This window comes from Equus caballus, chromosome 18 (assembly GCF_041296265.1).
Source record: "Equus caballus isolate H_3958 breed thoroughbred chromosome 18, TB-T2T, whole genome shotgun sequence".
In the NCBI taxonomy this organism is placed as follows: domain Eukaryota; kingdom Metazoa; phylum Chordata; class Mammalia; order Perissodactyla; family Equidae; genus Equus; species Equus caballus.
The window spans coordinates 41,697,686-41,723,490 of NC_091701.1; the positions used below are offsets into that span (position 1 = coordinate 41,697,686).

At 40.3% G+C, this 25,805-nt stretch overlaps 1 protein-coding gene across 20 annotated transcripts in view; it reads right to left on the bottom strand.

Annotated features, from left to right (window-relative positions):
* The window catches only part of RBMS1 (RNA binding motif single stranded interacting protein 1), a 207,202-nt gene that overhangs the window by 20,665 nt on the left and 160,732 nt on the right, over positions 1-25,805 (bottom strand). For all 20 annotated transcript variants that reach the window (XM_023623002.2, XM_070241150.1, XM_023623000.2 and 17 more), the window contains 4 exons: positions 24,272-24,330; positions 18,698-18,789; positions 9,499-9,656; positions 6,940-7,019 (listed from right to left, as the gene is read on the bottom strand). In XM_023623002.2, coding sequence (XP_023478770.1) covers positions 6,940-7,019; positions 9,499-9,656; positions 18,698-18,789; positions 24,272-24,330 — 389 coding nt within the window. The remainder of the gene's footprint in view (positions 1-6,939; positions 7,020-9,498; positions 9,657-18,697; positions 18,790-24,271; positions 24,331-25,805) is intronic.

The window sequence follows — 25,805 nt, forward strand, 5'->3', positions numbered from 1 at the left end:
AGGGAGTAAGGAAATGTGGGGAAGAGCAGTTCTGAAGCCCTGCTGGGCACATAACCCAATCTGAAAAGTCAGGGTAACACAGAAAGCAGATGTACAACAAGCCGAGGTCTTTGAATGGAGTCAGCCAGCAGTCATACGCACCTCGCTGGAGCTCCTCCATGACACAGACGAATCTCTGGGCGATGTGGCAGAACGATGCCAGCACAGTGCTGAGAATCTAACACATATCCAGTGACTAGACACATTTCTTTTTTTTTTTTTTTTAATTCTCTGCCCTTAGCACACAGGGACTTATTCAGACTCTATTAATGTCATGGAGAGGTCCAGAAAGAGAGATGGGTGATCACATTGCCTCCTGCAGCATTAAACACGTGTGACCTTTATCATGGGGGGTGTGTGTGTCGCCCACAAAGGTAAAAACAGCGGGCGCAGGGCAAGCAGCTCCAGGAGAGTTCCAGCTCACATGCCATGTGCATTAGTCTTCTCAGAGACTGCACTTTCTTCCAGGAAGGTACTGCAGCAGCATTTTTTAGACAAATCCCTGAATCACGACCGCAAGTGACAGTGTTTTTGCCTCAGGCATGTCTCCTAATTTGGACATCAGTTCTACGTAACTAAAACTTCCCATCCCTTGTTTCTAACATTCACAATGTGGGAAACCACCACCATACTATTTCTCCATAATGGAATTTTTATCTAGCAAATATTAAGTCGATATTTTAAACCTCTATGGAATTCACCTAGATCATCTCACAAAGAAGTCACTGGTTCTTTTACCCTGGGTAGGGACCTTCCAAGCAAATCTGACTTACTGCAAACCAGCCAGCACTCAAAACCAATATAGATCCAAATAACAGACAATGCTTCAACATTTACGGGGAACAGTGAGAGACTGGGTAGGGAATGACACAAGGAAAGACCTTAAGAACAATTATTTTTTTCAACACAAACTCTGAAGAGTTTAAAGAAGAATTTGATATAAGAAAAGATAAAGTCTCTCTAAAATATGGTAACATCAGACACAAAAGCATGAGATTTTTAAAAAGCAATTTCAGAAAACAGACTGCATTAAAAATTGTGACGTGGACTTTTATACAACTATAAACATGTACTACATTATGTACCATATTCCAGCCCAGGTTGGAGTCTGTCTGGCGTGGGGGAACCCAGCCACATCACCCTGGTATGAAAAGAGTGTGTTGGCAGGAGGATGGGTGGCATTTGAGAAGCGTCACCTCACGTGCACAGCTGACTTCCTTCTGCTTTTCCAAATAGAGACTTTCTTAAGAGAGTCACAGTTAAGATGAGTTCACTGTCCAGTTTGTTAATTTTCAGAAACAGGCTTTTGGAAACTGTGTTTAACATGGGTTTCTTTTCTGTACTTGGCTCCAATGTCAGAGGCAAATTGCCAGTCGTGCAAGAATCTGAGTACTCTGACAGAAACCATCCTGGATAATTCTGCTTATGCCAGCTAAACAACTTGCATCATTAAATAAACCATCCTCTGACTGTATTTATGAAATGTTATGTCTGCCTAGCAATGAGCCTACATTATTTAAACATTAAAGTGGAGGCTCATTCAATTTACCCTTGCCTGACAATATTTTCGTTTTTCATCTGGTTCTGCTGAAAAGAATCATATGCACTCCACGGAGAAACCCATGCTATGGAGTAGTCATTCAAGCTATAGAAGGGAGAGAGCAGCATCTAATAAACAGACTGATAGTCAAAGATAATTCTCCTATTATGTGTACAAAAACAAGGGAAAAAATCCAGAGAAGTTGAAAACTGTTTCAAATTCTGTTGTGGGTTCTCCTATTTACTGGGGACTTGTTCTGGGCAAAAGTTGAGTTCACTGAACAGCATGCTTTCAAGTCCTGCTCTGGACAGTTTAAGCTCCTGCCTAAAGAGAGGTGAACCATGCCTACGTGCAAAAGGGTATCCAAAAAGGCCCTCAAAATAGCCATGATTATTGGTAGGAACTCTACATGAAAAATGCTCTTGGAAACCACTTGGTAACTTCTGCTGGTCCAGGGCGATGCACAGGCTTTCTGTGCCTACCACAAGATTAAAAATAAAACACAGCCCCTGTCGCCAAAGATCATTAAATATTAGAAAATGGCATAAAATTAAGTTCTGATTCAGAGCAAAGAGAAGAGTCTAACTGCATGGCTGCTCCTTCAACAGCGATGCTCTCAATGTAGAAGGAACCTGTCTGTTTTTTGTGCCCCATTTGACACTTGGCACAACTTGGAAGAAACTATTCTCTACTAGTTGCAAAGATGCAGAAAATCCTACAATCATTTACATGTGGTTTGGAAATCAAGGTCTTTTTGTTTCCTTGAATGGGTATGACCAATAGTCTTCAAACCCACTTCGAAAGAAATAGATGACACAACTATGAAGTCATTTGGCGAAAAAAGCAAACTGTCCAACCTCCATGTGTGACACCCTGGATTTCACTCAAGGAACTGGCAGATCTTATCTCAGACTGATACAGCATCAAAACAAACATGTGCTGGGATGTTTTTCCTTCTCGAACTTTCCTTGTTGCACCCAACAATGAGCTGAGAGAGTAAAGAAGTCACAGGTTGGGGACAGCCCTGTGGTGCAGCGGTTAAGTGCACACATTCCGCTTCAGTGGCCCGGGGTTCGCTGGTTCGGATCCCGGGTGCAGACATGGCACCACTTGGCAAGCCATGCTGTGATAGGCATCCCACATATAAAGTAGAGGAAGATGGGCATGGATGCTAGCTCAGGGCGAGTCTTCCTCAGCAAAAAGAGGAGGATTGGCAGCAGATGTTAGCTCAGGGCTAATCTTCCTCAAAAAAATAAAAAAATAAAAAAAAAAGGTCACAGGTGGGTGGATGAGCAGCCCTTCAAATGGACTAATACTCCAGGGTCCTGACTAGGCAAAAGATGGCAGAGGGAAGCGAGGAGGACACCAGACGTCAGCTGTGCACGGGGCTAAATTCCCATGTACGAAATCTCTCCTTTGTCTTTACTTGGTTGGAGGGTAAAAACACTCCCTTTTCTTTTTCTTTCAACTCAAGTGTTGTTGATGGGAAAACAAAACTAACTTAAAAAACAAAGAAGCAGCTCTTTCACAAGGCTGAGTTCCTTGGAGTAGTGTACTTCCAGGTCTTACGTTTTAGGCTCCAATCTCGTGCCTGTAGGCAGTTCAAGTTCACATACAGCCATGCCAACTGTATGCTGTCAGGTTTTAGTATTACAAGATGAAGGGTAGTCTGTGGTATTGCACATACTTACAAATAGGTTCTCTATGAAGTGAGACTCAATTGATGCAGAAAATTAAAGTGTTGGGGCCGGCCCCGTGGCTGAGTGGTTAAGTTCGCGCGCTCTGCTTTGGTGGCCCAGGGTTTTGCCACTTCGGATCCTGGGCGCAGATATGGCACCGCTCATCAAGCCACACTGAGGCGGCATCCCACATGCCGCAACTAGAAGGACCCACAGCTAAAAATGCACAACTATGTACCAGGGGGCTTTGGGGAGAAAAAGGAAAAAATAAAATCTTTAAAAAAAAAAAAAAGAAAGAAAATTAAAGTGAATCCCTAGTCATAATCATCAGCCACCCAGTTAAAGCTGGAACCTCGGAGCTATAGAAAAATAAATACTGAACACTAGTTACACATGCACAGCTAGCATATGGGGGAAAAACTGAAATGTCTTCTTGTTTGTGGTCAACCACTAGCATGCTGGCTTATAAACAGGTAGCACTGTCTCGGTGAACAGTGTAGTGAAATTCACATAAAATCAACAAACATTTACTCTTGCTTAGTACGGTTTGAGTACTGTGCTGGGCACGAAAACAGTACGATGAGAAAACAGTTCCTGCCTTCGAGGAGCTTACAGTTTAGTGGACTGACAAGTAAACACATTAAATGCTGTGACACAGATGGGTGTCCTCAGGGTGCTGTGCAAACTGAAGGTAACCCAACTGGATCAGAGGAGGCCCTTGCAGGGGGAGGCAAGCCTTGAACAGAGTCTTGCAAGGTGAGGAGGCCACCCAGGTTAAAGAGAACTGGAAAGATCCAAGAAACTGGAAACCATGTGAGAGAAAGCAGAGAGAAATGAAGCAGTGTGTGTGTGGAATACCATTTGTAGCTTAGCACTGGAGGAAGATAAAGAGTAAGGCAAGGAACAGAAGGAGACAGGACTGAAGAAGTGGGCAAGAGTCCCGTCACCTCCGGCCTTCAATGTCATTCTAGGTCCCGGGTCTTCTCTTCTAGGGGAAGATGAATTTGTTAGCAGTAAAGTGACACAGAGGCCCACATTTTATCTAAATCTCTTTGGCTGCAGTCAGGGACAATATCTGAGAAAGGAAAGACTAGAGACAGGGCTGGCAATGAGGAGGCCACTATAATGGCCTAGGTGAGAGATAAGGGGTTAAACTAGGCCATGGTAGGAGGGCTGGAGGAGAGAGGAGAGATTCTAGAAATAACTGGGAAGAGAAATACAAGGACTTGAATGACTATGCGTGAGTGATGATGGACGGCGGGGGAGAGGGGAGCCCAGGATGATTCAGTCCTAGGGTCCCAGCTTGGGTACCCTGGGTGGATACTGGTTATACTAACCAAGATAAGGAAAATAGGAAGAGGAGCAGGATTAGATGGGAAGGGGAACCAGTTGAGTTTTGGAGTAGATGAATGTAAGGTGACTGAGGCCAGGCAACCTGAAACTCAGGGGAAAAGCTGGGAAGAGAGAGAAATGTTTGAGAGCTGTCTGAATTAAGTAATAGTTGAAATATTGAGAGTGAATGAAATCAATCATGAGCCAAAAATGGAATTCAGGGAAACAATAATAATTAAAGAGCAGATAGAAGAAACAAGCCCACAAAAAAGGAATTAATACAAGATGGGAAGAAAATAGAGAAAGAGGTGAAACAGAGACGAGGACACATTTCAAGCCTGAGTGAGAGACAAGCAATGCCACATACAGCAGGCAGACAGAGCATAAAAAAGACAGGAAAGTCTCCAAATTTGATAATCAGAAGGTAAGTGTTAAGGGTTGAATTGTATCTCTCTCACACACACACAGTGACCCTATTTAGAGACAGGGTCTTTAAAGTTAAAATGAAGTCATTAGGGTGGGCCCTAATACAAGGACTGGTGTCCTTATAAAAAGGGGACATTTGGACAGAGAGAGAAACACACAGAGGAAAGATAATGTGAAGTTACAGGGAGAAGACAGCCATCTAAAAGCCAAGAAGGGGGACCTAGAACAGATTCTCCTTCACAGCCCTCAGACGGAGCCAATCCTGCTGACACCTTAATCTTGGACTTCTAGCCTTCAGAACGATGACACGACACATTCTATTGTTGAAGCCACCTAGTTTGTGGTGTTTTGTCACAGCAGCCCTAGCAGACTCATACAGTGAATTTACCACGAGGACTTTCAGTCGCACCCTAGCAGAAGAAGTCAGATTAGAGAGAGCCAACGTGTGAATGGGCACTGAGGAAGTGGAGACTACACTTTTAAAAGATTTACGTGAGGAGCTAAAGAGTGCTTAATTTAATTTAGTGTCAAGATCACAGAGACCTGAATAATCTCAAACACAAATGGAAAGATTTTTTTACAAAATTATATATTACAATTTATTGGCATAATGTTGTTCATAGTTTTGTTCACATATTCTGTGATTTTAAGAATGTCTATTGTAGTTACGTTCACAATTTTTGTTCCTAGTGTTGTTTATGCATTTTCTCCCATTTCTCTATCAATTAATCTTGCCAGAGATCTGTTATTAGTTGAAAATAAAGGTTTTTGGTTTTGTTGAAAAAAAAATAAAAGCAAAAGACATTGAAATTATAGGAGAGGGAGGGAATAAGTGGCAGAGCAAGGTTCCAGTGGGGTGGGATCAAGAGCCTGGCTTTGAACCCCTTGTCCTGGAGACTTCTGGGAAGGAGAGAAGCAAGAATGGGTGTGGGTGTAGGTCTCCTTGCTGGAAGGAAGCAGGAAGTTGACGATGGCGTGTTCATTTGGTGATCTCAATTTTATTCATCAAGTAGGAAGTGAAGTCATCTGCTTAGAGTCGGGAGTCAGGGGTGAGGGAGGGGACTGAGCAGGATGGTGAAAACTGACAAGAATTACGCTAGGGAAGGGTGAGAAAGCTGAGTGAGGATCAGTGATACTGAGGGTCTGGTCAAGCTGGAGACAGCCTTTACCTGCCTGGATGTAACAGGAGCAGTGAGGGTGGACGGCTGTAGGATTAATCCAGGTTCAGGGTTCTGCTAGGCAGGTGTGACCAAAGGATAGAGTACAAGGAAACTGAGTATGCTGCTAAATAAATGGTTTTAGTGGGAAAAATGGAGACCAGATTTGGTAGGGAAGGACCAATGAAGAGTAAAAATGGAAGGATCCCTTTGTATTTCACATCAGGTTTTGTAGGAGTTAGAGCGAGTGTGAGGGTGGAACGAGAAGCTCCTGAAGTGCAGTGTTCTTGGTCTTGACAACACAAGGCAGAACAACGGGAGGAAGTGGACAGAAAGGCCGTAGGAGGTGAGGCCCAGGCATTTTAAGGAGGGAGGGGTAGCACTTGTTGAAATCTTCCAGAACAAAGGCAGGAGCTGTGGTGGAAAGTACCACAGTCCCCAACGGATGTGACTGAAGGACAGAAGATTTATTGAGGATGGTGATAAGGTGGCTTAGAGGATGGCTTAAGCATCCAAGTAGAGGTTTCTGAACGCTTTACAAGTCAGACAGCTCTGCACCATGGGTCTGCTTCCACTCATATTTAAACACCCAATGTTTGGGGAGAGGTGAGTTTTTGAGTCTTTAAGTCTTATTTGGAGATGCAAAGAAAAAATTTTAAAGAGCTAACTGAAGGGTTTTTATTCTTGACCTAAGAATCATCAAGTGCTAAAATTATATTCACCATATATAAAAGACTACTGATAAAATTTTAGACAAACAACATACCAGAAACTCCAGGTGGTGTCTTAATGAATTTTCCATTAAAATGACCAATAACAGCTTCACACTTTTCTGTTGATTCCATCCTATTTATATAAAAACAGAAGACAAATATTTAGAGATGTCTGAGTTTTCATCTTATTCTGTGCAATGTGAACACATTCTTATAGGCTTACTGGATACAAATGAAATCTATCAAAAATGTGAATAAGGAAAAGTAGGTTTATCCTATCTTTTATCTTATTGTTGTTTGTGTACTTCTTTGGTAAAATGAAAATTGATAACCACAGAGTACATTCTGAATCAAAAAAGAAATAGATTATATTGAAGTGTTCACTATTGAGCATATCAAATGTACAATTTTTTTTCTACTTGTTGGAAAATGGACAGTCAATAAGCAATAGCTTTGTTAGTCATGGTATTGAATTAAAAACAAAAATACCAGTTTAAAATACTCAGGATTTACTGCTGGTAGACTATTGGTCAATGAAAGACGGTCTTTCCTTTCACATATTCACAAAATGACAGGGTCAAAAGTCATGATAAGAACTAGTGCGAATCAGAGTGTGCCTTATATGTGTTTCACGTTTAAAATTGAATTAGTGAAGTTAACTATTTACCTTCTTTGTCATCTTGGCTTTGGAGGAGTAATTAAAGGAAAAAGCCTAACTCTACAGCTCATTCTACATCTGCAGGTGGCTAAAAACATTTGAGAAACATTTCAGGGGAATTAAATTATTTTGACTTCTTTTTCTTTTTTTTTTTTACAATTTTTTTTTTTTTTTTTTGAGGAAGATTAGCCCTGAGCTAACATCTGCCGCCAATCCTCCTCTTTTTTTTTCTGAGGAAGACTGGCCCTGAGCTAACATCCGTGCCCATCTTCCTCTACTTTATGTGGACGCCTGCCACAGCATGGCTTCACAAGTGGTGCGTAGGTCTGAACCTGGGATCTGAATTGGTGAATCCCAGGCCGCCAAAGCAGAAATGTGTGAACTTAACGGTGGCACCACCGGGCCGACCCCAACTTCTTTTTCTTTAATGGAAGAAATATTCCATAATCCAATCAAATGTGCTACACTCCTGGACTACCCAGAGACTTACATCTTGGTTTCAACGGGTAGTGCTAGTGTTAAAAAGCAACTGAATTTAACTGGGTTCTGACTTTGGACGTAGAACTGAAACTACTTGATCTGCTTTCAGAAGAACACCCACAGAGGTGACAATTTTTAGGTGACCATCTTTTCATTGTTTCATCTGGATCCTTTGTTTTTTGGAGGAAGATTAGCCCTGAGCTAACATCTGTCACAAATCCTCCTCTTTCTGCTGAGGAAGAGTGACCCTGAGCTAACATCTGTGCCCATCTTCCCCCACTTTGTATATGGGATGCCTGCCACAGCATGGCTTGATGAGCAGTGCATGGGTTCACACCCAGGATCCAAACTGGCGGACCCTGGGCCACCAAAGTGTGCAGAACGTGAACTTAACCGCTATGCCACCAGGCGAGCCCCTCATCTTGATCCTTTCAACTAATGAAGTATACTCTGGAGACGCTAGCCTTGGTGACTTTCTACCTGTAGAATATTTTAGTTAATTATAAAATTATCTTGCTAACAGAAAGAACAAAGAACTAAAAGCCAGAAGAATGAGTACCAGACCTTGCTTCATTAGTTGGCAGTCTGGTGACAGTGGAAAAGTCCCATCTTTGCCTCAATTTTCTTATATGTAAATAGTGAACAAAGCTTGCTTTGTTATCTCATAGGTCTGTGTTTGATGTGATTGTCATCAAATAGGATAATGTAAAAAGGTCAGCAATTTTTCCTTCAAAATCAAAGTCAATACTTTACATATCTGTTACTGCACAGTATTAATAGGTTCTTAAATAATGTAAAATCAGTTTTGTGCATGGGTTTTTGGATTAGAAATATGTCAAAAATCAAAGCTCCTTCTGTGTAAGATTTTTCCTTTAGAAACCAAATTACTCATTACACTGGAGTATCCTTTCTGGGGAGAAAGGGATAAAAATAAGACGGAAGGAGTGAGGGCACTTCCGATATCTGTAACTTTTGACTTCTTAAAAAAAGAATCTGAAACAAAATTATAAAATGCTACAATCAGTATAGCAACTGGTGGTTAGATGGGCGTCTTCCTTTCCGGATGTTTGAAATAATCTCATTCATTGACTTTATCAATGATGATTCAAACTCCCATCTAATGCCAAAAAAAATACCAATCTATTTAGGAACCTGAGATCTTTATTTTTAAGAAGTTATAGGCATCCTGATCTAATTAATCAAAATATTAGGGACACACACTTTCAGAACTATCGCTCATCTGATATTTCCTTGCCCTGAGTCACCAAATATTTAGTGTCCTCAGGTTCAAGAATCCTAATGAACTTCTAAAAGATTTGGAAAAATGCAAACCAGTATTTACACATTTAAATTCGTGGTGTAACTGACTCCCATAACCCTGCTTAAATTCTCTCTTCTTGCTCAATTTTTATTTTCCAGGAAACTGAGCAGAGCTGTTGTTGTTGACATAGTAAAGACAGTGCAGCATGCTTACCTAGCAAAGCCGACACCACGACTTGTACCACTGGAATCACGTAGTATCCTCGTAGAAATAACTTGTCCAAATGGTTTGAGCATATTTTCAAGTTCTTGCTCATCCATGGACAATGGCAAATTAGAAATATACAGGTTGGTAGGATCTTGTTCCTGTTGCTAAAACAGAACAGAGAATTGTTCACTAATTCCCCATAGAAGATGAGATATTTGTGTCAACACATCTACTTTTACTTAGCCACTGTCTTTGCTCAGGTCCTTTCAGTAATCCCTAGCAAGATCATGGGAACTACAGAACGCCCAAGTCACCCTGGACACTTGAAAAGAGTGTCTGAAGCCTGGACAATCTGTGCAGGTCAGACTTGTCCCACTGAGCCATTCTTAGCAGATTTGGAAGTGGAACTGCTGGCAGGCACTGCTGAGTTGAAGAGGATGCCTTCATGGAACCACAACTCTCAGCTGTTTGCAGCGTTCCCAAAAATAACCCTCTCCTCCACAGTCCATCTCAGGCACAATATTGCGCAGAAGGCTATTACTGCTGATAACTCAATCCAGAAAAACACAACAGATTCCAGGCCAACCCATCTAAAGTCCAGGGGAGCTTTGCCCAAATTCCCCTCCTCTGCTCCATGGCAGGGTCCTGACTATTTCTGACTTGGGATCACCAATAGGAAAAGGAGAGCTCCTAAATTAACAAAAACAAGAACACTCAAAGCCATATAAAATGATAAACTCAAGGCAGAGAAAATTTTAGAATCTGGGTAAAGCTGAACTCTAGATGGGGGAGGGAGTTTTGCTAAATTCTTGCTACTCAAACAGCGATCCAGGGGCCAGCAGTGATGGAACTACCTGAAAGCCAATTAGGAATGCAGAAGCCCAGGCCCCATGCAAGACCTACAGTACTAGAAGCTGTGTTTTACCAAGATTTCCAGGTGATTCATATGCATATGAAAGTTCGAGAAGCAATAATCAGATCATTTGTTACTCATCTTTCCTTTGCCGAGACAGAATCAGCTGACACCAAAGATATGCAACTGCATTTTCTGAGAACCAGTAACTGCTATATATATTTATTAAGAGTATGGTGTTAAATCATCAGGGAAAAAGCTTATATGACAAATGGAATATTTTCTGACCAAGTCAAAATTCACCTCTGCAATTGTGAGATTAGGATGGTCAATTAATTTTACAGCAGGCTTTCCTTTGATGTTATTAACCAATTGGATCTTTACATATTGAATTATGCAAGCTTCTAAGTTTTCTTTAATAAGCACTATTAGTAAAGTCATTAATTGATGTTTTAGCCTTAGGCAGCAGGAGAGGATACTCATTATATTTTAGATTTTCAAAATGCACAGTACTTTTTAAAAATATATGTGAAGCATACACATGTTCGAATTGTACAAAGTCTCTACTTCCAAGTGTGTCCAGGCATTAATTAAACCTGAAATGAAACCTGCCCTTTCATAAAATCTCCAAGTAAAAGTGAACACTGATCTTTTGTGCTATACTTATGGGCAAGATTTAAACTAACAATCTGGTATCCGAGGGAATGGCAAATACCCTAGTATTCCCAAGAATTAAAGTTATCAAAGACTGAGAAATTCTGGGCAAAAAGCACCATCGCTATGGCTTCCTGGTTCCGACAGAAGGCGGCAGCATGTCACCAGGCCAGTCCCAAAGGTATGGAGCAGAGGCTCCCAGCCTGGGTGACTCAAATTCTCGGGGGTGTGTCGGTGTGGGTGGGTCCACGGAAAAAATTAAAAATTTTCAAATGCTCAACAGCAAGCCAAACACTTAACTTCATTAACCCTTCATAGGCTAAACAAAATGGCAACTACCTTTCCTTCTAGCTGAAATTGATGAATTCAGCACGGTACCGCTGATTATCTTACGCTGAGCAAAACCTCCTAGTGACAATCACATGAAGTGTATCTTTAATGTATAAAAAGTGGAAGGCAATTTAATAAATCCTAAGGCACTAAAATAATAGACAGAATGTTTCAAAATATAGGGAAAGGCAAAATGGTCTTAGGTATTAAAATTTTCATATTCTTCCGAGGTGGGATGAGAGGTAAAATCTTATCTCCTTATTTCCACTTCACTTACTACCTCTGCCCAGTTAACTGCACAGCTCCTTGACCAGCCCTCTGAAGTCAGCTCTAAGTCCCAAGTGCCGGAAGCTTTCCTGGGGTGCGAAAGACTGTATTTATTCCTGTGGAAGTCTGCTCCTAATCGGCTAATGCATGTGGGGTCCTTTCTCTCTGAAGGTGGGTACTGAGGAGCCCTGAAGCCTCATACAGCCAAAGGACATTTACAGTCCATCTCATACGGCCCAGACTCTCCTTACAAAACAACCATGACTCTAGTCCTATCTTCTAGCTGCCAACAGTTAAGTAGGGGAGATAGAAACACCTGTAATGAGTGCTACAATAGAGATGTGTACAAATCACATGAGAGGACAGAGAGGCGCTTATCTTAGGAAGATTAGGGAAGACTTTTCAGACAACATGACATTGAGACTTGAGAAACAAGCACAAGTCACAAGGCTGAACCCAGACTATGAAATGCTAACTAAGAAGTTTGATTTTACTTTGTCAGTCACTGCTGCTTAAACTTTTCCACTTAAGCAATGCTAACAGCAAAGAAAAGGACTATGTATCCTGAAGAGTCTGTAGGCAGAGGCCCAAAAAGTAGCTTGCCAGAGCTGCAAAATTTCCTTAAAGTCTTGTGCTTTACCTTAAAAAAAAAAAAGTCACATTAATTTTGCAATCTACTTTCTAAATATTGGAGTTTGCTTTAACACACAAACAGTATTCGTGACCTAAGACTTTCAAGTAATACTGATCCTCCAGGGAGGTAAGCCACATTTATCCTGTGATTTCATGTACTCTGGTGGATGAGGGGCGAGGAGCAGTCAGAAAGCTACGCCTGGAAAAATGGGCAGCTTTTGGAGGCATGGAAACAAGAGAGTGATATGATCAAATCTATCTTATTAGATGTCTGAATCATGCTTTGTCAGATTCAGAATAAAGCTGGGAACCCCCTAATTAAAAAGCATTTTTTTGCTCCTTGGACAAAGATATGGCATAAAAAAAAGATGTACATAAGAAACACACAAATATTGTGGGCTTTCTTTTGAAGTTCTTTTTAAGTTATAAAAATCTAAATGACTAATATTTAAGAACGTTCATAGGAGAATTTGTCATGTGAAGTATTTTTAAAAGGGTTGACAAGGTAGGTACTAAGCACTTTCTAAATCTTTTAGTTGCTTATGTTATTAAAATATCAATAAAAATATTTTATTCTTTGAAGTCTTGATTCTTGAAAGTTCACCAATGAAGAAAAATACAGTAAGTGCTAAAGTCAGAATCCAGAAAGAAATTGAGCCCTTGACCCATTCTTTGATAAACAGATGGAGCAGACTAACTACAAGTAAACATTTCCTACGATTTTAAGGCATTTGTTTTCAATAGCAACAACTCAGTTAATTAGGTTTCTTCATTGGGTATGACCCTGAGAACTAACGTTATTTATCTTTCTTTTCAAATAGTCAGCTTATCCTAATGCAAACACTGACCACAAAGCTGCAATAATTAAAAAAAAACCCAAAAACCAAGTACAAGAAGAAACTCCAAGCTGGCAGTACTGGCCACAAAAATATCTAATCCCCACAGTGTCCATGCATTCTAATTACCATACATTCATAGTGAATGGTATATATAATACTTGTAGTAAGTGGGGTGGTTCCTGAATGAGGGTAATTTAGTTTCTTTAAAATCAGTGACAACCATAACTCTGTTTTATTACATACAATGCTATGTCTAAAAAAACAATTATTCTGTAAATTATGGGTGGCCAAACATAAAAATGGGGCCAACGGGCCTCTTTTTGTCCCTAGGCATGGAGAGAGATCAATGGCTTCTCTAACAAGTAGAAAACTAGATCCTACATTGGCCGTGAGAGGGATAAATGGCTACTAATGTTCACTTGAGTAGAAAAGCAGGGCTCGGAGGTCCCGCCTAGTGTAAAGCACTCAGTCGTCATCTGAAAGAAATTAACAAAAACCTCCCTGTGCATGTGGAATGGTTCCTAAAATGCAAGAAAGGGACTTGGCAGGAAGACCAGACATCTGTTTTCTCTTGTACTGAATAGGTTCACCAACCAGCAGATAGCTGCTTACGGGCATGCGAATGCAAACTGCTTGAAGCACGGTAGACCTCTGTGTGGAAGGGGGATTAAATTCTTGCTCTACTGACTGCCTGTTTACTGTCAAAAACGTGCAAGCTGACTACCAGGCAAACAACATATGATGACTGCTGACCCCCAGCAGGCCTTAAGCGGTACTGCTGAAAGGCCCACAGAAGTCACTCTATTACAGATATCACCAAGGTTGATCTGAGTTTTATGTCTTTTCAGCTCGTTAACTGAGTTTTTCTCTTCTTTCCATGGATTCTGGTTCTTTTATTTTAAAAATGCACACATCTGAAATGAATGCCAAGTTTAACATAAACAGAAATGGCCTTGAGCCTTTGGGAAAATCTTTTGAAAAGTTTCATCTGAGTACTCTATGGACAGAGCTCAATAAACATAATTTTCAAATGTCTCGTTCTTAATTCTCAATATCCGTCCAATCTGGGAAGAAAGTCTTTCTCTTGCATAACTGGCTTCTTTCATCACCAACAAAACAAACATTTCATATCTACTATATGCCAGGTACCCAGCAAGGCAGTGAAAATTAAAACAGGAATAAGAAACAGTCATTGCTGCCTAATGCTCTCCACTCGCAGTTCTGCAATTCAGTTTTTAGTATCTGTGGAGTCCCTTTTCCACTCAGGTAGCCAACATGTCAAACAGTATTATATTCTCCCCTACCCCTGGACGCCCCTACTAGAATGCCCCTTCGTTTTTTCTGATTGCATAAGAAAGCAAGGCTTTAATACGCGGCAATGTGAATTTTTTTTTTTAAGATTTTTTTTTTATGTTTTCCTTTTTCTCCCCAAAGCCCCCCAGTACATTGTTGCATATTCTTAGTTGTGGGTCCTTCCAGTTGTGGCATGTGGGATGCCGCCTCAGCGTGGCTGGATGAGCGGCACCATGTCCGTGCCCAGGATCCGAACCGACGAAACACTGGGCCACCTGCAGCGGAGCAAGTGGACTTAACCACTCGGCCACGGGGCTGGCCCCAGCAATGTGAATTTTTAAAAGCTTGTAGTACCCTGATTAATTCACTAGAGGAAAGTGGACTGTGACAGGTCCCTCATCATTCGAACAGAGAAGCCAGATATAAACTTCTCTTAAAAATTGTCTTCACATGGGGCCAGCCTGGTGGCACAGCGGTTAAGTTTGCTCGTTCCACTTCAGTGGCCCACGGTTCGCTGCTTTGGATCCTGGATGCGGACACGGCACTGCTCAGCAAGCCATGCTGTGGTAGGCGTCCCACATATAAAGTAGAGGAAGATGGGCACAGATGTTAGCTCAGGGCCAGTCTTCCTCAGCAAAAAAAGGAGGATTGGCAGCAGATGTTAGCTTGGGGCTAATTTTCCTCAAAAAAAAAAAAAAAAAAAAAACTTGCCTCCACAAAAGGTGCATGCCAGGTGCTCCTTTATCTAGATAGCGGTAAAGGGGCTAAGTCAACTCCAGCTACTCAAATCCATGGTTATGGTATGGAACAATGGATGCTCTAGTATTTAAAATACCTTTTGTACCTTTAATAATATAACAAAAAAGAAATCAGGTCCAGGAAACTCAGTCACTCTACAGAGACGTGAAGAAATTCATAAAGTGCAGAATGTTGGCACACTGCCAGCATCTCTGAACCTGCGTACTGTTCCTCCCCTACAGATGATGTGGGAAGGGATCATTTTTCCTAGCCAATTTACAGGACCAAGCCTCCTAAGGAGGTCTTTGAACAGTGCTCATTATCAACCCATGGGAAAGCTAGCATTCAAAGCACACTATTGACATGACATGTAGTGCCAATCTATACCCAGGCCAGTTTCAACTAAACGTACTGTAAAGACTTCTTCAAAACAGTGTAGGGGCCGGCCCCGGGGCTGAGTGGTTAAGTTTGCGCGCTCCGCTTCTGTGGCCCAGGGTTTCGCTGGTTTGGATCCTGGGTGCGGACATGGCACCGCTCGTCAGGCCAGGTTGAGGTGGCATCCCATAAGCCACAACTAGAAGGACCCACAACTAAAATACACAACTATGTACTAGGGGGATTTGGGGAGAAAAAGCAATTTAAAAAATAAACTGTATATTTAATATACTATGCAGCTTAATATCATCAGCACTGAAAAGATGCCTAGGTAAGTGTTCACGGGGCTGCTCTAAATAAGGACTCTGCATTTGTAGTAGGTTGTTAAAACAGGCCTCTTTCTAACTTTGTTTCAGTAGAAGCCACAAAACAATGGGTATCAGGCACTCGCACATTCCAGAATGAAAAACCAGACCACCTAAAGAGAGTCTGCAGAGGAGCTGGCTGAGAGCTGGTTTGGGATGCTCAGCTGACCACCCACCCACCTCCTGCCTGCCTATGAGAGCCTGGAGAGGCTGAGAATCAACATAAGGAGAGAAACGCCGATGTGTTCTGAGTCTCCCCATGTGGGCTGCTTCACTATCACCACCAGGCAAGTAAGAGGGGCTTCAACAGATCACTCAGGAGGCCTGATCTGTGTCCCATGGAGCTTGGTGGATATAACAGATCAACATCCAACTTAAGCCTGAGGAATCTAAAAGGTAAAAAAGCCTGGCTGAAGGAGCCTAAAGTTGGTTGGGAAGTAACAACTCTTCCACAGACAGTTGGCAAACATACCTTAGATGTGGGCCACACAATGCAGAGCGGGCCCAGGGACGTGCTAATTCTCCCAAGAAAGCTGCCTTGAAGGGCAAGGAGGCCCCAGCAGAAAGGGGCTGAAGACAGACCCTTAGATTATCAGGAGCTGAGGCTAATGGCCTGAGAATAGGTATTCTCTAGCTTCAAGGAACCAGGAAAGATCAACTGGGAGGGGAGGGGAGTGGTGTAAGAGATCTCTGAAAAATTCCCAAAGCATTCCAAGAGGGAAAGCGTCAGCTCTCTGTCTGGCCAGAGAAATCAACACCAGATTACATCATTGTCAGGTCAAGAAGCTTTCCCATCCTTACCACTACTCCAACCCCGGAGGGGTTAGAAACCACGGCTAGCCAGATGATGGAAGAGTGGGAAAAACACAAGTTCAGAAACAGGAAAGAAACTAACCATGCTCCCATCCCACTACGGGCTTACTACTTAGAACAGACGTGAGCTGGGGGAAGGGAGACGCTTTAACATTAAAGGATACTCAAAATTTCATCAAATAAACAGGACTGGACATTTAGATTACAGGTATCACACACCTAACATCAGTAATGTGTTCTTGAAAATCAGAATTCAGCATCAAAATGTTAACCAGGAGTTTATTTCCTATTATTTCAAATAAAAAAAATTATAATGTATTACACATTAATCACAACCCCAAATTTCCTAAAATGTAACTAAATATATTTGTTACATATCTGTAGGTGTGTATATGTGTGTGTATACGCACACATAATAGATGGTTATCTTGGGATGTAAACTTTTAAAACATTGCTTCCTGATCACCAAATAATTATTTGTTATTGTTAACAGACAACTGCTTTGTAAGCCGTGATTTCTTTCAGCACCAGCAACATCCAAGACACACTCCCTTTTGCTGACTCTCAGCAGAGTTTCTGAAACCTTTACACATGATTCTGACATTTTACAAATTGTATTTGGAATGTAACTTGAGATTTTCCCCATACAACATCTTCTTTAAAATACACCGAGGTTTGTTTAAATATATAGAGAAACAGCTGAAAATGTATTGAAAGATAATTATGTTCCATGAAGTTTGGATATGAAAAATCAAGAGGTATTCATTCGACAGAAAAAAATTAACCAGAAATTGAAGGGACTTTTTAAAATAATGAGAGTGGCCAGGAAAGTCATGGGAACTGCCCTGGATTTTATCCAAGAGAGGAGGAAGCAGGAGCTTCATGGAGCAGAAGAAATGGACAGAGCAGAGGAAAAAATAGAGCTGATTTCTGATTGTGCCTTAAAAGTCCTGCTTACAAAATGTATGGCTACCCATTGTTGACAGAGGCAGATTAAACATTCTGCAAATCATTATACAACACAGGTACTGCATATTCACAATTACACTTATTTAAAACTTCATAATCATTGTCTTTCAACAACGCCACAGGGAACTTGCTCAATATTATGAGCAAATAATCTGAAAATCATGGTGCTTAATATTTACAGTTCCTGTTTATTTTACCTTCTTACTCTGGAGTTCAAGAAAAGCTAAAATTAGTCCAACTCAATCCACAGCTTTAAAAATATTAGAAGTCCAGAACTACTTTCGAAAGGTGATCCCTTTCATTTATTCCTGAAATCTTTAAGTTGATTCTTTTAGTCGAGATAAATCTCGATCCTGGTAGCTGCATATATGCCCTTCAGTAGCCTTAAGGTCTTAGCACGTAACTTATCTCTTTACCAGAGTCCTTTAACTTCCATAAATTTCTTTCCTTATGGAAATAGGAATGCTCCTCAGGGAAAGATCATGTGCTTCTATTCAGAAGCAGCAGAAGACAGCACAAAATTACTTCTCTCTGTACTTCAAGAAGCCAGATAATATAAAATTATTGATCTCTCTAAAAGAATACACAAAATATCAAACTGCCAAGTTTCAGGCTTGAAAATATTTTCCACAGCAATTCAAGGACCACAAATGGAAAAAAATATACACATAATTATGTGACTATCTTAAGTGCACCATAGGTACTAGGTATGATATCACCCAAGTTTACATTTGGGCCATAAAGACCGTGGCATAAATATCACTTCAACAACAGTCCTCATCTGGAATCTAAAAGTTCATCAGAAACAAGTCTTGAATAAAGCCACTGCAGAACTACCAGAGTAATTTATATCCCATACATAACCGATTTCTAAAAATGTTTGACTTATACAGATTCAAAATAGCATCTGTAGCTCACAGTGCATTAAAACTACTCTTTGAGGATCTGGAGGCATGGGACAAGTGTCCAGAAGTAACAATGGTTAGCTGGGATGGGGGGGAGAATGGAGAAGCAATGTGTCAGGCTTCAGCACCAAAGCCAGAGACGAGAGAAGTGATTATTGGCTCTTAACTCACCTTTGCCATTTGAGCTTGAACTCCATTAGCCTTCAGGGCAGACACAGCTTTCTGAGCTGCTGCAGGACTGTCAAAGTCGACAAAACCATAACCTGAAATGGAAAACACACTTAGTTTTAAGCCATTATTTTATCATTATGTAAAGAGTGAAAGACTGACTCCATTTGGTTTCTGATGCAGGCAACACAAATGAAAACCCTAGACTGGCCTTGTGGCCTAGTGGTTAAGTTCGGCACACTTGCTTTGGAAGCCTGGGTTCAGTTGCTGGACGTAGACCTACACCACTCATTGGCAGTCATGCTGTGGAGGTGACCCACATACAAAAAAATAGAGGAAGACTGGCACAGATGTCAGCTCAGGGTGAATCTTCCTTAAGCAAAAAGAGGAGGATTGGCAACAGATGTTAGCTCAGAGCGAATCTTCCTCAGCAAAAAAAAAAAAAGAAAGAAAGAAAGAAAGAAAAGAAACTAAATGAAAACTCTGACATCCTGACAGGTCTCAAGCTTCAACAGTGGCAATGCAGCATCCTCCTCCTCAGGTTGTCCTTCCTTGTTGTCTATCAGAGGCTAGACAAGTTTCCCTTGAAAGTAAAAGAAAAAAGAGAACCAGCCTTTCCCTTTGCAGATCTTTTTCTTGGGTATCCTGTACTTACTAATAAAAAAGACATCTAAGTTACCAACCAAGGTTAAAAAAAGGGAGAGGGGATCAATTTCAAAGAAAGTGCATTTTTAATGATTTGGTAAGAAAACTGGAGCCATCCTACAGAACTTACAAAATGACAAAGATAAAGATTATGTTTATTCTGTAGACTAAACTTTATTTTTCAAATAACTTATTAAATACAACCATTAGATATCCAAAATATAAAATAATCTGAATTGTAGTAATTGATTAAAAATATCATTACTTATTTACCTAAAATACAGCTTATGACCTCCTCTCAAAATAAAGGGGGGAAAATGTCTCCAAATACCCAAAATAGCTATTTCAGCAGTTCATGCCCTAAAGTCTTAAAAACAAGACATAACAAAATAAGCAAACAAACAAATAACCCCCTAAGAGAGGCCCTGCTTCAAAGCTTATTTATCCATAGCTTTACAAATATTTTTAACAACTTGGTCAGCTATTTTTCCCGGCCACAACAAATGAAAAGCAGGAAATTAGGGAAAAAAGGGGTTGCATTGAGGGTAGGGCTGCTACAAAGTAAGCATATGGATGGTATCTAGCAGTGAAAACTAAAAACAAGCAATAAAACAGGAAAACTATACAAAGGACAGCATAAGAGCAACAGCCCCATGAACCTCAACTGATCCTGTGAGCACCATTGTATTAAACACGCAATCACTGAGTTTTCACTGTGATAACTCCTAAGTTATTGAAAAAGGTTAAGTTATATTTAGCACACTGTTAAAAAGATCAGGATACCAGGCAAAAATATCAACAGAGATTTTCTTGCAACTCAAACCTATCATAAAATTAATTTAAAAATGAATAAGAACATTTTGAAAAAGTACTGTTTGCAGGTTGCAGAGAAGAGGGGCCAGACATTTTATAGATACAGTAGTGTACACAGTAAGTTACTGGTGTCAAAATAGACGCACATCTCAACAAGACCAAACAGAAAGTTCGGAAAAGACCCAAAGGACAGTTTGCAGTATCAGTACCAAAAAAATTGCCTGCTAACAAAATAGGTCGTAATGGAACAGAGCAGACTCTCAATTACAGAAATAGACGCTTTAGGAGAAACGAGTGTTAAAGCTGAAACAAGAAGCAGGTTTCTTCTATTACTTGGAAATGGATTGAAATAAGGCTTAATTTGATTTCAACAGTGTAGAAATAGCCAGGTTGGAAGGAAAAAGAGGAGGATGACCCACGTAAAAACAGAGAATGCTACTCAACTGCCAGATTAGAAATTAGGTTAATCATATTTCAGGTGTTTTTTAGAAATCTAAACATGCAGCCCTCCATGGAAACACACACAGGCACACACACTCACCCTCATACATATTTTAATACCAAACACAATTTCAGCTGGTCATAAATGAACACCAACTACACTGAAATGATGTAATTCCTACTGATGGATATTTAAGTTTCCCTTCAATTTTGCTGTAGTCAATAAATTACAATAAACAGATGATCTCAATTTAATGATATTGTAGTTGAAGTCATTACCATTCAGGTATTATTAGTATTATTTTATCTATTATTTTCTCATTTGGAAAAATCCATAATGGTTGCATTTCAGTTAACTCTTTACATCCTTTTCTGGCCTTTTCCAACCACATTGCTATTTCGTGAATATTTGCTGAAAACAAATCTAACTGGTAAGCACACAACCTTGTGCTCATTTTCTCACTTTCAAGTAAATTTATAAGAGTATATAAATTGGAGTTACACAGGTTCTATGGGTTTCATTATATAAATATGAATGATTCACTAAATAACACAGCACGTTCACTACATCTCCAGGAGGATCTTCTCAGGTCTCAGGACTAGGAATAGTTACGGCGTTCCTGCTTCTTGGATTTTCCTCCACATTGTAATCACTGAATCATGGGATTAGCTATGTTTCCATTTTTGCTTTGGCAATTAGGAAACACAGGGCCATGTCTGCAGTAACGTAAAATTTCCTGCTCTTACCCCTATTTTCTCTTTGGTCTGATTTATCCTCACCCATTCTTACATGACAGAGACAGAGAGACAGACAGAGAGAGAGAGACAGACAGAGAGACAGAGAGTGTGAGTGAGTGAGTGTGTGTGTGTGTGTGTGTGTGTGTGTGTGTGTATTCTGGTCTTGCACCCAACTCTGTAAGCATTAATAATCAATTAATCAATATTACAATCAATCCTTTGTAAGCTCTTGGATAAAGACTATAAAATATGTTTTGTGACAAAAAAATGTTCTGTGACTGCTAAGGTCTTTAATTTCCAGGTTTAAAACTCTTTGCTCTCACAATAGCCAAGATTTGGAAACAACCTCAGTGCCGATGAATGGATAAAGAAGATGTGGTTTATATATACTGGAATACGACTCAGCCGTACAAAACATGAAATAGTGCCATTTGTGATAACATGGATGGACCTTGAGGGTATTGTGTTAATTGAAATAAGTAAAATGGAGAAAGTCAAATATCATTATTATTTCTCTCGTAAGTGGAAGATAAAAAAACAAAAAAATACACAAACATATAGAACATATTGGTGGTTGTTGGAGGGGAAGGTGGGGGGGAGAGGGTAAAAGGAGTAAAAGGGCACATGGTGAGGGATGGTAACGAGTCTCTGGGTGGTGAACATGATGTAGTCTACACAGAAATCACAATATAATGATGTACACCTGAAATTTATATAATGTTATAAGCTAATGTTTTTCTCAATAAAAATAAAAAAATCTTTGATCTGTTCAATCTCAAAAAATTAGTACACAACACAAGCACTTTTCACGTATAGTGATACACTATAATCTCTTATGCATTATCTTTCATCTATCCACCCACCCACCTACCTACCTTCTCAAGTTACTTATAAATGTGTGTAATGTTATCTTTATTATGAGCTACATCAAGTGTTATTTCTTCTCATTTTTCCTAAAATTACTTTTTTTCAGGAGCTCTCTCATTCTAAGTTCCAGGATTTTATAAACCCATTCTAGCTTACTCTCTCCCCTCTCTCACTTCCCACCCACCGACCAGGTAGTATCTGCTGACATCTATTCCTGAGAGGCCTGTGTGAGACAAAGACCCCCAGAAGGTTTCCATCACTGCTCCCACACACAAGGCAGTATCTCCTGAGACCTGCTTTGAGAGAAGGTCTCCAGGAAACATGCTGTACGAAAAATCAGTTCTGAGTTATTCCCACCCTTATTTCAAAGCCCACAGATCTCTCCTTTGGACCCTTTCTAACTGTTATGGGTTTGTATTATGAAAATACGTTAGATTTAGTATCAGTATTCTTTTACTCATACCTTTTCTAGATGATGAGCATTTTGTGGAATTCTGGTTTCTAGGGAACAGGTTCTCATTGGAAAAGAGTGTACAATGGTAGTTTTCAGTGTCGGGGGGCGGCAAAGAATTCAACCAGGGAGCCCTCTGGGTCCTCTCTCTCACATAACTAGGGTGGCTCTACTTTTTAACACACTGATCTGCCGTGTAAGATTTCTTTTTTGGGAGGTGGGCGTAGGGGAAGGAGGAAAAGCAGGGTAAGGCCATAAAACCACTTGTCTATTGTGATTTCTCTCTTGCTTTGAAACTAATGTTTGAGATCAGCTTCCTCTTTTATGCTTGCGAAAATCTATTTTTCTTTATAAAACCAAACATTTTTGTGTCCCTGCTCTCCCAAATTATTTACAAATACGTTAAATAAAACTAATCTTGGCAACTAAGTGCATATATTTCAGTCTACAATTTGACTCTCTCTAGTTTAATTTGTTTAAAATATTTGCTGAGTACCACTCTACATAAAGCATTGTTCTATTCACTGTCTTAGGGCAGAACTGCCCTAATGTGCCATGTTGATTAAACACGGGCTTAGATATTCGCCACAATAGCTCTTTTAAATTTAGGAGCTTTGAAGAAGAGACAGAAACACAATGAACCACTTCAAGTCTAGATTAAAGGAAATGGCTGGCTTCTAAGGCGGGGCCCTACGGTAGGGTTCGTTTATGTTCTTTGCCTTTTTCAGACTGTGCTAAGCCACGGCCGTCACCACTACTTGAAAAACTGGGGTCTAATTAATGAGGAGATTTGCCTTCTCTGCCTATTCCTGTCAACCTTGTTTCAATTCACGGGGTCAGTAGTTAGACTCAAAGTCAGCTGACTCCATTCTTCCCTTTTCCTAGAAATCACATGCCTATTGTTAAGATGCTGCATCATTAAAAGTCAGAACCACAGAGCATCAGTGCTGCCTACTATAGACGCCTCCTCTTCCAGCTCATGGAGCTGGATGAGCTCATCCTAATTACACAGAAAACTGAAGGTCAGTGCATCAAATTAATGCAGCAGCATATTTCAAAGGGGCGTATGACCTCCCTTCCCTATTACAATTTGGTCAGTGAAAATGGTTCTCTCCTCCTGCTGCCAATATTGTCAACAGGCATTCAGCAGAGAACAATTGGGAGTATTGAAACATGTAATTAAGTACTGCTTAAAACTACTCTATTCTAATTAATAGAGCCAATTTGCACAATATGTAATCTTTTCAGTTCTTTAGTACAGTCCAATGGTCTTCAGTAAGCAGCTCTAATCTCCTCAGACTTAGGGGAAAAAAAGCTATTTTCTAACTCTACTTCCCTTTTAAAAGTAGGGGCTAAATGCCAACCAGTATTTCGCATGTTAACTCCACTGGCGTCAAATCTGAAATTCTGGCAAACTGCTAGCTGCTGTTGGGTTTCAGGCCAAAACATGACCAGGGACAAATGTAAGCAATATGCTGACATCGTGTAAGATAGAAATTGGGTGATGTATAAGATTTGGTTTTTAAAAAAGTGGAGGTAGTTCTGAAACCAAAGATCAGGTTTAAAATTCCATCATTTTTCTAAAGGTATGATTTAGCAAATCATCAGCCAAGGAAAAATACCTTTGCATTTGTTTGTCGTCTTATCCAAAATTGCCTTCGTGGAGACTATTTTCCCATATCTAAAAAAAGACAAAAAGAAAAGAAAGAAGAAGTTATAATCAAGGAACCCTTATTAATGTCTAAGTCCAGAGAACACACATACTTTTCAAACATCTGCAAACTTTAAAGTACAAAATGTTCTTTTCTAGGGGACAGGAAATGAGAATTCTAAACTCAAAACTAAACTAAAAAGAGGGAATGGCTAGGCCTCCCGTTTAAATCTTTGGATTACACTTTCATGTTTAGCTTTGAGGAATTCGGTACTTACCTGACAATCTCGGGACCACAAAAAATGGAATGTGAGCTCTATGAAAAATACTTTCTTCTAGTAACGCTATGTTTGTGGTCAAATACCAAGCCAAACGCAAGGCTCCAGAATTCTTAAAGGAAAGTACTATGATCCAAACAGCCTTTACAAACTAATAACAGGGGGAAAGCTGCCTGCACATCTATTCATTCTAGTTGAGTGGACAGCACTGCATGGATCCAGATCATCACAGAAGGATGCGTGTGTGTGTGTGTGTGTGTGTATATATGTTTAACACACTTGATGATATATTTAAAAGAGATCTCTTTTACTTAAGATTTTTTTTTGAGGAAGATTAGCCCCGAGCTAACATCTGCTGACAATCCTCCTCTTTTTGCTGAGGAAGACTGGCCCTGAGCTCACATCCGTGCCCATCTTCCTCCACTTTATATGTGGGACACTTGCCACAGCACGGCTTGACAAGCTGTACATAGGTCCGCACCCAGGATCCAAATTGGTGAACCCTGGGCCACCAACGGGGAACGTGCGAACTTAACCTCTGTGCCATCAGGCTGGCCCCTCTTTTACCTAAGATTTTGATAACTATAAATAAATATATTTATTAACACATTTTAACTCAGTAATAATAATTATACAGTACACTCACTCACGTGTGTATATGTATGCATGCGCAAGAAATGGACAACCAAGAATATAAAGCAATCAGGGATTAGGCATTAATTTTATGAAGGTTTGTATGAGAAATGTGTTCAAATTCCTTAACATAAAACAGAAGTTGGGGGAAGAAGGAGAAAAATTCAGAACATTAAAATTTAGTGCACTGCTACTGAAATTGAAGTGGTGGTATAAGTTTAAATATGGGCACTAAGCCTACACCCTTTCACAGTGACCATGGTGATCGGAATGTAAAGCACTGCTATCTATGTTTGTTTCCTAAAAACTGAGGGAAAAAACTTTGAAAAATAATACTTAAAAGTTATTGGGACTTTGGGAAAAGCACATAACTTCACATATCTGAGACTCACTTCCTCATTTACATGGTGAATTCAAAAATTTATCTTTCCTATATGTTTACTTTAAAAATTTCACATTTTCTGGGGCTGGCCCCGTGGCCGAGTGGTTAAGTTCGCGCGCTCCGCTGCAGGCGGCCCAGTGTTTCGTTGGTTCGAATCCTGGGCGCGGACATGGCACTGCTCATCAGACCACGCTGAGGCAGCGTCCCACATG